The 11,921-nt window shown below is 42.9% G+C and overlaps 1 protein-coding gene across 2 annotated transcripts in view; it reads right to left on the bottom strand.

The window, feature by feature from the left end:
* Nucleotides 1–658: 658 nt before the first annotated feature.
* The window catches only part of SH3RF1 (SH3 domain containing ring finger 1), a 231,248-nt gene continuing 219,985 nt past the window's right edge, over nt 659–11,921 (bottom strand). For both annotated transcript variants that reach the window (XM_073644112.1, XM_073644123.1), the window contains 3 exons: nt 10,136–10,470; nt 7,243–7,574; nt 659–6,341 (listed from right to left, as the gene is read on the bottom strand). In XM_073644112.1, coding sequence (XP_073500213.1) covers nt 6,173–6,341; nt 7,243–7,574; nt 10,136–10,470 — 836 coding nt within the window. In that variant the 3' untranslated portion in view covers nt 659–6,172. The remainder of the gene's footprint in view (nt 6,342–7,242; nt 7,575–10,135; nt 10,471–11,921) is intronic.

Below are 11,921 nucleotides of genomic sequence, written 5' to 3'. Positions count from 1 at the left end.
TGAAAGTGCTCATGTAGCAGAGCTGAATTTGTAATTTGGCACAATTCATTGGGATATTATGCTATGGATTCACAGCAGGTGAATTTTCTTAAAGGGGTTCTGCACTTACATACAATTACGTGTGCCAGCGGCTGTAATGATGAGCTCCTCTCACGGTCTAACCCAATTTAATATAAGTGCAGAAGGCTTTAGCTCCTCTCAGCTACCACAGCACATATTCTGAAAGGTCGATACAACAAGTATAACTCTGATACATCTTTATAACGGAAATAGAAGCATTTTTATGTTGCACTCCTCACATTTTTGCTAAATGCATATTTTGTTAGATGGTTTGCTACCACTGAATAAGCTAAAAAAATTAAGACTAGATCAAATAAAGCGAAAAACATAGAACATGTTAAAGGGGTGGTCCAATGTCAGACTGATGAATCGGATAACACACTGTCACAATTCCCCTGTATTCCCCATGCTGGCGTGTGGTCATGTGGCTATATGTATTTTGTCACATGATGACTAGTGATGAGCGAGCATGCTCGTTACTCGAGATTTACGAGCATGCTCGGGTGCTCGCCAAGTATCTTCAGCGTGCTCGGGTGATATGTTTTCGTCACTCCGTGCTCATGATTTGCGACTGTTTGACAGATTTTATACATGTGAGGAATGCCTGTTTCTTCATTCCTCACACGTATTAAAGCTGTCAAACAGTCGCAAATCATGAGCACGGAGTGACGAAAACATATCACCCGAGAACGCTGAAGATACTCGGCGAGCCCCCGAAAGGGTTAACAGAACATACTCGCTCATCACTAATGATGACTACTCTCATGTGGCTTCTCTTGGCCCGTGACTGCACAGGGAATACAAGGGAATCGTGATAGTATCCATAGTGACTGTGGAAATGGCGCACACAGTAGCTGCTGAGACCTGACAATCCCTTATAAACAAGCTATATATTTCCAAAACTATACTCATAATATGACTTTTACTTACTTTACTGATCGTCAACTATCAGCCCCCAGTTCTGTATTTCCCGCTCCGGCCCCGTGTTGGAACATCATCAGAGCAGTGTGTAGGGGTCTAGCTGACCGCTCATTGCAGTTACTGAAGCCTGCCGCTATCTCTGGCTATGAATTAGCCATGACAGAGACGAGGGCTGGCTAATCTACTGAAATCCTGAGACAGTCATTCAATTCACAAAAAGCTCTGATGACAACAAGGGAATCAGGCACCAGGTTTTTGCTACCTGATCTAAGAGCAGCATGATGTATTGACCCTGATTCCAGCGATGTGTCACTTACTCTGCTGGTTACTGCACTTTTGATTAAAATCTGTTTCATCTGCTGCAGATCTAGCAGTTCACTGAGTGTATAACCCCTTGCCTACCTCTGCACAGTTATCAGAGAAAGCTGCCAATCAGTGGTGGGGACGGGGTTGGACTACCCCGCGGGACGTTTACTAGTCTTCTAATAAAAATCTCTTGCTGATCATGCAGTGATTTTATGAAAACTACAGCAAGCAGCCCAATAAGTGACACATTGCTGGAATCAGGGTCTCTGTACCTACATTATGCTGCTCTCAGATTAGGTAGCAAAAATCTTTTGATAGATTCCCTTTAAGATATCTAAAAAAAAATTTGAGGGAGGGAGGAATGTAGGGTGCACACTTTTGTGTTCATGTTTTCAACTATAGCGTAACTTTTGTGTAGATGTATTTTAATGGCTACACAGCAGCAACAGACAAAAGCAGCTCCTGGCAGATTCTCCTTTATGTTGTTAAAAGGCCCAAAGAGCGGCCTGATGAGTATAAATATAATGCAGGACAAACCCCAAACAAAATAATTGTGTACTGATGTATTTATTAGCTGTTAGGTTACTCCATGGAAGGGGTAGTCATGAGTTTTCCATAAATATTATTTTTCTACTACACTTTTAGTTTTCCTTCTCCAGATGTAATTTACGATGCTCCAGTAATTTGTGCTTCTTCTGGAAACATCCTACTCTGGCAGGAGATCACCCAACCGAAACTCTGGCCACTCACATGTAATTTACTGTTAGCGAAGGAGGTATGTCTACTGTTGTGTCTGGCACTATTATGGGTCTACTGTTGTGTCTGGCACAGTTATGGGTCTACTGTTGTGTCTGGCACTGTTATGGGTCTACTGTTGTGTCTGGCACAGTTATGGGTCCACTGTTGTGTCTGGCACTGTTGTGTCTGGCACTGCTATGGATCCACTGTTGTGTCTGGCACTGTTATGGGGGCACTGTTGTGTCTGGCAAGGTTATGGGTCCACTGTTGTGTCTGGCACGGTTATGGGTCTACTGTTGTGTCTGGCACAGTTATGGGTCTACTGTTGTGTCTGGCACAGTTATGGGTCTACTGTTGTGTCTGGCACTGTTATGAGTCCACTGTTATGTCTGGAACTGCTATGGATCCACTGTTGTGTCTGGCACTGTTATGGGGGCACTGTTGTGTCTGGCACAGTTATGGGTCCACTGTTGTGTCTGGCACAGTTATGGGTCCACTGTTGTTTCTGGCACTGTTATGGGTCCACTGTTGTGTCTGGCACTGCTATGGATCCACTGTTGTGTCTGGCACTGTTATGGGGGCACTGTTGTGTCTGGCACGGTTATGGGTCCACTGTTGTGTCTGGCACGGTTATGGGTCTACTGTTGTGTCTGGCACAGTTATGGGTCCACTGTTGTGTCTAGCACGGTTATGGGTCTACTGTTGTGTCTGGCACAGTTATGGGTCCACTGTTGTGTCTGGCACAATTATGGGCCTACTGTTGTGTCTGGCACAGTTATGGGTCCACTGTTGTGTCTGGCACAATTATGGGTCCACTGTTGTGTCTGGCACTGTTATGGGTCCACTGTTGTGTCTGGCACTGCTATGGATCCACTGTTGTGTCTGGCACTGTTATGGGGGCACTGTTGTGTCTGGCACGGTTATGGGTCCACTGTTGTGTCTGGCACAGTTATGGGTCTATTGTTGTGTCTGGCACTGTTATGGGTCTACTGTTGTGTCTGGCACTGTTATGAGTCCACTGTTGTGTCTGGAACTGCTATGGATCCACTGTTGTGTCTGGCACTGTTATGGGGGCACTGTTGGGTCTGGCACGGTTATGGGTCCACTGTTGTGTCTGGCACGGTTATGGGTCTACTGTTGTGTCTGGCACAGTTATGGATCTACTGTTGTGTCTGGCACAGTTATGGGGGCACTGTTGGGTCTGGCACGGTTATGGGTCCACTGTTGTGTCTGGCACGGTTATGGGTCTACTGTTGTGTCTGGCACAGTTATGGATCTACTGTTGTGTCTGGCACAGTTATGGGTCTACTGTTGTGTCTGGCACAGTTATGGATCTACTGTTGTGTCTGGCACAGTTATGGGTCTACTGTTGTGTCTGGCACTGTTATGAGTCCACTGTTGTGTCTGGCACTGCTATGGATCCACTGTTGTGTCTGGCACTGTTATGGGTCTACTGTTGTGTCTGGCACGGTTATGGGTCCACTGTTGTGTCTGGCACGGTTATGGGTCTACTGTTGTGTCTGGCACTGCTATGGATCCACTGTTGTGTCTGGCACTGTTATGGGTCTACTGTTGTGTCTGGCACTGTTATGAGTCCACTGTTGTGTCTGGCACTGCTATGGATCCACTGTTGTGTCTGGCACTGTTATGGGTCTACTGTTGTGTCTGGCACTGCTATGGATCCACTATTGTGTCTGGCACTGTTATGGGTCTACTGTTGTGTCTGGCACGGTTATGGGTCCACTGTTGTGTCTGGCACGGTTATGGGTCTACTGTTGTGTCTGGCACTGCTATGGATCCACTGTTGTGTCTGGCACTGTTATGGGGGCGCTGGTGTGTCTGGCACTATTATGGGGGCACTAATGTATCTGAAAAGATTATTGCAGTGCTTACGTCCTTCTACTTCAGAGTATAACTTTACAGTACTTAATTCTTACTCTTCTCACATTTTCTATTGCAATCCTCTGCCTACAAACACTTATTAGATATAAGATTATGTCAAATGGAACGATTTATTCTAATACCCTTCAGTGCACAGAATTTCCATAAATATAACTGTCCATCCCGGGGGAAAGGAAAAGACTGCTGTACATTTAATCCATAAATTGAATACAGTGTAAAACCTTATACTGATAACTCAATTCCCCATGAGAACCTCTACATCTCCACAAGTACATTTGATGTGTATGTAGTTTTCCATTAAGTATTTAAAGAGAACTTATTATCTTTCCAAACTGGTTTAGTAAAGAAAAAAAATTGCATTTCCCATAAAATAAAATTTTGGAGCACTTTTCTTAGAACTTCCACTGTTATGTTCCTCTATTATTCCTCCTGGAAATGTATGATTAAATTGTTAACTGCTTGTTATCATTCCCTTTTACACACTGACTTAGTCAACACTGATTGGACAGTGTAATTGTGTTTAGGGACATACCCCCTACTGCTAAATCTTTGCTGTCAATTTAATCCCAAGTCTTAAAGGGATTATCCAGGCTTGGGATGAAAGTCTGCAGTCAATCTATGTGACTGCAGACTTCTGAATCTTTAAAGCGTGCGCACTGCATGCTGTCAGGATTCTCCGGTTATGCCAGCATTACTGGGCAGTCACGTGACCGCAAGTATGAGATGTGCATACTTCCAACTGCATTGAGTGCAGCCAAGCACGTCTAGTCTGCATATGACCACATGTATGCAAATTGCATATCTGCAGTCATATGACTACCCACTCTCACAGGCGACACCGGAGAATCCTGAGAACTTGCAGTGCGCTGCTGTAAGGATTCATAAGTCTGCAGTCAAATGATTAACAGTAAACTATAGAGTACTGGGAAAAGCTCTGCAACTGTTATTTTTGGGGAAATACAATTAGTTACTGAGACAGACAAGGCAGAAGAGCTGATACATCTTCTGTAAAGGGTATATCCAGTATCAGGAAAACAAATATGGGCCGATTCATCAAAGCTTTATGCCAGAAAATTAGAGTAAAAGCTTTGAAAATTGCAACATTTTTGCTCAACTTCTCCATGTATACAATTTGTAAGTCAGTGGAATAAAAAAATAAGAAAAGCTTTTCTAATTATTTTTCCCATTTGGTCGTGGACTGTGGATAGTAACTGAATAAAGTGCTAGAGATTCCAGTCCTAAAAGCATGGTCTGGTACAGCAAGAGTCTATGTGATTTTTTTTGCCATCCCTTACCAGCTCCTACCACTATATAGATAGGTACAGACATACTGTATATTAAGGAATGTGTTGCCGATAAGGCATTGTCTTCTCTAACAGAACCTATTTCTTTACTTTGAAGGTGACCACCTATAGTCACATGTCCTAAGAACGGAATATCTGCTAGCCCAGTAGGCCATCTCTGTACAAGCCATAGAAAACATGCAAAAATGCTGCTTCCTCCTGCTGTGTCTCTCCTAGGAGTGGTGCAAATATGAATTGACCAGAGTCATGACCATTAATAGTGCATTACAAAGACAATTTTTATTACTGAAAAAAAGACCCCCCAAAAAATCCTTAAGATCACAAACACTCTGCAAATTGTAAACAGACAGTTCCGTTTTTTCCTCTGCTTCCCTCATGTCCGTCGTTATGAGTGTGACACTGCTATGCTACAAAATACACACACCCTACTCCACCAATCAAAACGATCATTATTAAAACAACAGGCTATCGTCAGTACCTACGTCAGTCGGATAGAAAAGAATCCAGCTTCTCTTTTCTGTGCCATTGCATAAATTAATAAATTGTTATATTTATCATTCAAAAAACTTTATCTATTTAAAAAGAAAAAAAAAAAGGGATTTAAAATGTACAAAAAATAAAGAGAAGCAAATAAATTATTAGCTAACACCTTGTAAACATCGGTTTATTTGCTGTTAAGGTAAAAAAACAAAAAAAAAGTATAAACTTAACAGTACAAGGCACAAATGACATGGGCAAAAGAAAGTCTGGGGAAGTAAGAAATCAGTGGACACTTTCAGGCCCTTCCAATGCACTTGCTCTTCAGCACTCCACAGCGGTGCCACAAGTGCCACATCTGGTGCCATTAGCGATTTCTACTTCTATAGGTTGAAGATAAGTAGATCGTCTGCTCTGAGGCTGCTTGGATATTCTTGTGCTCATTAACGGATGCAGGTGAAGAATTAAATGTTCTCTACAAAGCTGCCGGGGAACAAACCAGTTTTTCCGTTCCGCTGTAGTGTGCCTTTAAACCAACCGTCTTCACGTTTCTTGTGCACAAATACAATGTCCCCTTCCTTGAGTTCAAGCTCAGCCTCACTCTGCGGAGGATATGACACTACCACCCTGTATCTGGAAAAGAGAGAGGCTGTGATCTCACATAACACACAAGTTATAAATCACAACCATCAGCTACAAGATGAGCAGGAAGTGTTCTGTGTACAAGGACTACTCCGACAGCATGGAAATAATTACATCTGGCGGGAGCTCAGACGACTGTTATGGCTGCACATGTGGGCAAACTCATCACTCGTGTAAGCTGCGGCTACGCTCAGTGCCACATCTCGATGAAAGGCGACTTCACCATAGACTGTGGGGCACGCTCATGGTGATGGTTTTACCATCTAAGAGGGGTTTCGGGAAACATCACCAGATATGTGCAAGACATTGCTGTGATACCCAGTAGGTAAATTGATCCAAGGAAAAAATCCACTCAAAATTGCAGTGAACGATGGGAATGGACTTCTCAAAAAAGGGCCAATATATACAAAAGATAAAGAAATTGAAAACCCAGCACAGAAAAAGGTGGTCTAAATGGAGGTGGTGTTCTGAAAGAGGTGGCATTTTAAAGAAATTTAAAGCGTAACAGTCGTTTTAATTTTTACTACTCAAATCAATAGTCACATGAAAATAAGCAACTTTGTAATATATTTAATCAGAGAAATCTGCTTCTTTCTCTGCCAGAATTGATCAGTCATTATCAAAATTCTCAATTCTGAGGTAAAATCTGTATTCAGTGAAAACTTTCCCATTACTGAGATGGGAGATGGCAGCTGCTACTGATGAGATTCTATATAGACGAGGGAGGGAGGAGCCAGGGGTAGAGCTCCTCCCTCCTCTCTACATAGAATTTCTCTGATAAGATATATTACAAAGCTGATTATTTTCATGTGTACTATTGATTTATGAAATAAAAATTAAAATGACTGTCACTCTTTAACTGTGAGTTTATTTGTATTTCTGAGATGATTACCTTTCACAGACTACAGGCCGTGAATCGTTAAGTACAGGGCCCAGTGAGGAGCAAGGCTGTCTTGGTGGAGGTGCTATGGGAATGTTGGGATCCACTATACTTGTCTTGCGGCTCTCTTGTGTCATGGTGGAAGCTGATACAGTCTCACCCTCCACATTGCAGGCAGCTGCTCGACCGCTGGTACCGGTGACGTCAGGACCTACTGCTCCTTCCAGAGCAGCTTCTGAGACGGCTTGTTCCAGTTCTTGAGTTGGTGAATGAGGTGGAGATGCCCGGGTCTTTCTCTTAGTGGATGCACCAGACAATAACTTAAGTAAGCCTTTTTTTTCCTTCTGCAACAAATCAGAACACACACACACGTTACCGACCATTCAGCTGTTTTATATGGGTGCTGTACTATTGGCGGCAAACAGAAACTGCTTCTATAATAGGGTTGTCCTATTAGAGACCACGCTTTTAGATTGCAGCCACTTTAGAAAAAAAATCAATAGCTGTTTGTTTAATTCCCGGCAAACAAGTGACTTTGCTGGGGAAAGCTGAAGCCAGCCAGAGATTTGTAGGGATATTACATGGCGGTCATTCAGACAATGGCCATACATGTAATGCAATCCTCCTCTATGACAACTAGATGCATATAAGACATATAAGACTGGGGTTGTCTTCATGAGATAACCCTTTTGCTAATGAAGCATTAAAGAGGTTGGGGACTTTTTTTTTACTTAAATGCATGTACGGTAATTAGGGCTAAAAAAATAATTTTTGCAATTGAGTTTCACTAAAAATGTAGCCGCGTTTGCCTTCTACAGCCTCTGGTTGACTGTCCATTGGTGGCTGCAGAATGGGCCATCTGGGAATCCATCAGTCAGCCATGTATCATAGGGAGTGTGCAACTCTTAGCACTCTTTTTTCCTTCTCTCAGCTGATTTATGGCCACAGATCAATCAGGGAAACAAAAGCGGCTGTAAAAGGAAAACAGTGCAAACATTTTTTTATGAAACTAAATTGAGAAAATTATTTTTAGCCAACTATAAAGAAAATGTCCCCAAAGGTGGCCCCCAACACACAGTTCACATACAACAAATGCCTTTCCAGACATAATTACTTTGTTATGAGCCGAAACATTCATTTTGGAATTGACCGTTCGTGCACGATTACCACTTTTGTTCAAAAAAATCTATTTCTGCTACACAGAAAAAAGATCATTTAAATTGTCAGAAAAGCTTTTCAGAGCAGATACAAATCAGCAATTGTTTGTACACAGGAGCGAACATAACAAATCAGCTACCTGTGTAGCTAAACAGTAAGTAAGAGGGTCAGGCCAGAGTAACCTGGAAGGTAAAATACGAGACCACCCTGCTGGTCAGTGTACAACGCAATGGTGCACTCATTACACTAACATTCAGAGGATAACAAGGCCCCCCGCAGGACCACCTCTGGGCCCCTCACTGATCGGTTTCCTTCCCTGATCTGAATTTACTTTATAGAAGTCATTTTATATATGTTTCATAAAGTTACAAAAATCTACAGAAAAACAAGGTTTAGTATATGTATTATAAAAGAGAAACCAATAAACTCAGCGATTATATATAAAATTATGCCTCTAAAACGTAGACAAAAAAACAGACAGATAAAAGATGGATGGATTAGACAGACACATTGATCGTTACATAGATGTCACATCTGGGGGAAACAAACATAGGACAATCTACTTTTGACTTTTTTTCTGGTGTTTAAAACAGTGACTTTGGAGACTGATCCAGGAATTAATTCTCCTCACTATATTTGGGGTTGGAAATGTTCTTCCTCTAAGATGATGAACATTTCTTTTTGCAGATCAACTCCTGTTTACTTCAAGGAGTTGTCCACTTACAGAGTGCTGCATGGAATAAAAAAACTATGTAGTTACCTCCCGGGCTGGCACCATTCCTGCTCTATGAACCCTGCTTCTCCCACTGCTCTCATGACATAAACATTGTTATGTGATCGTCTGCAGCCTTCATAATTGCTGTGAAAGGAAATCCGTCTTCCAGAATAGTGAAGGATCCAGCCTATCAGAGGCCGCTGATTGGCTGAAATGGTGACATGGCACTGTTTATGTTACAAGACCGTCCGTCGGGGAAGACAGGGCTCAGGGCGGAGGAGCGGGAGGTGCTGGTACGGGAGGTAAGTAGACATTTTTTCCTATTCTATGCAGGCCGCCATTCATGAGAGGTTGTCCAGTAGAGAAGAACCCTTTTAATATAAGCTGAGCAGCAGTACTCCGAACAGCCACTACAAGGTGTATGAAGCTGTAGTGTTCGGGCTCTGTACACCACACATCCGGCTGCCGCTGGACCAGCAAGCAGATGACCTACTGGACAACGCCTATAAGATGACAGGGATGGCCAATAAGGGATCACTTTTTACAGTTATAAAGTGGCCCCTGGTATTTCTCCATTTGTGATATATATGTAATATTTGGAACTTACAAGGCAATGATTTTCTATGGATTATTGCTTTCCACAACCATACCAATATCTTACTACTCAAGAGTTGTAGGCGTCTGATATGTGAATGTATTGTTTGCTGAAGACTTGTCATCTAGCATCACACATAATTATATGTGAAGTAGTTGAGACATCACTTCACCTCCCGTGTAATAAAGAAAGATTGTGTTAAACCTGGAACAGATGAATCTATTTATATAATACTAAAGACAATATGACATCGCTCCTCCTCCTGCAATGAGAGAATAAGGGGTTCCTGTATAAAAAAAAACAGCACAGACAAAAATAGAACTTTTACCCACTTCGACTACCAAACAGATCACAGCTCATGTACTAATCTACACTAAAAAATAGACGCTGCAAAATGTTTCATACCCAGTGACCTTATTTTACTGTGCCGCACTCACCTTGCTGTCCTTGTCCTGCTTGTTGGGGGCGGAATTTGAAGGTGCGTTATCGGGAGATGAAGAACATCCAGTGACTGCGGAGCTCGCTTTCCAGTTGCCATCTACCTCTAAGGAGGGGACACTGGTACTGGAAGGGGTAGCAGCCATTGGCACATTTGGTCTGTTGAGATTCATCGCGGCGTTGATGTAAGCTGCTGGACTGGAAAGCGGTGGCTGCATGGGCTGAGAGCCGCCTTGGTGGTTGTTGACAGAAGCTGCTGGGATAAGGCAAGATGGGTTCTGCGCTTGCATGGGGGTAACTGCAGCAGTCGGACGCTCCTGACCATGAGCAGCGGCTGGAAGGAACCGGTAAAAGAAATGAGTCACAAAGAGGTGTCATAGAGAGGAACAGGAGAGCACACAAAATAGGATGATACCTCTGGTAAAGGATAGGTAGAAGCAATGGTAGCACTCACACAAAGGTGTTGTGTGCAGGCACAACACCTATAAAAGAGTGGAAAGCAGCTGCTGCAGCCCCGTGGCTGGAGGAAACAGTTTGTCCAGATGTATAATGGCAAATATGGAAGCTGGGACCTTTAGGCGGCCTGCGCTGCGGGAATTAAATGCCTTGGGATTCCAAAACAGTTTTTATTAATACTAACGCGTTTCTGTGCCAGACCGGCCCCTCTCTCGAGATATAAAAACCAAATGACACTTATATTTTTTATACCTTGAGAAGGGTGCTGGCTTGGCGCAGAAATGCGTTGGTATTAATAAAAAACGTTTTGGAATCCCGAGGCTCTTCATTCCCGCAGCGCAGCCCCCCTAAAGGTGCCAGCTTACATTTTTGCCACTAAGAGGTGTCATGGAAGATAATGGAGTAGGGAACCATTTAAAAATTCTATCAGGTGCAATTCCCTAATATACCACTTATACTAGAATCACACCTTTTAAAAGCAAAACAGGGGCCTAAACGGGAATGAAATCTACCAGCCGCCCTCAGGAAGAGCAGAGAGCTGGCCTGAAGGGACTAAGCCAGAGGCAAAAATGAATTTTAAAGTGGGTGAACTCTTTATGGGTTGCTATTAGAAATGTGTCAGATAAGTTTCAGGCATACAGGCAACACACTGACAGATGAAAGTCGCCATCACCTTACACCAAGCTATCGTCTGCACTAGCGCAGGTTCTGGACATTCAGAGAAGCCGCACATGCGCAGAGTGTTTCCACAGGGGTAATACTGCTTATTTATAAATTACTGTACAGTAAAAAGGGAACGGGGAAACTATTGGTAAGTAAGGGATAATTATTATCACCCGCCGCCTAGAGGGGTCTTTTATTGCTGTCTTCCATGGAGGTAGCGTGAGATTACTAATGGACAAGTCAGGCCACATGCCCCTCTATCAACGGCCATGTTCAGGATGGGAGAGGTGTACACCGTGTGCAGAATTATTAGGCAAATGAGTATTTTGATTACATGATACTTTTTATACATGTTATCCTACTCCAAGCTGCATAGGCTTGAGAGCCAACTACCAATTAAGTAAATCTGGTGATGTGCATCTCTGTAATGAGGAGGGGTGTTGTCTAATGACATCAACACCCTATATAAAATGTGCTTAATTATTAGGCAACTTCCTTTCCTTTGGCAAAATGGGTCAGAAGAGAGATCTGACGGGCTCTGAAAAGTCCAAAATTGTGAGATGTCTTGTAGAGGGATGCAGCAGTCTTGAAATTTCCAAACGTTTGAAGCGTGATCACCGAACAATCAAGCGTTTCATGGAAAATAGCCAACAGGGTCGCAAGAAG

Source organism: Phyllobates terribilis, unplaced genomic scaffold (assembly GCF_046119375.1).
Source record: "Phyllobates terribilis strain yellow unplaced genomic scaffold, ASM4611937v1 Scaffold_1__5_contigs__length_1240528914, whole genome shotgun sequence".
Classification (NCBI taxonomy): Eukaryota; Metazoa; Chordata; class Amphibia; order Anura; family Dendrobatidae; genus Phyllobates; species Phyllobates terribilis.
The sequence above is the reverse complement of the archived record's forward strand: the minus strand, read 5'-3'. Positions and strand labels throughout refer to the sequence as shown.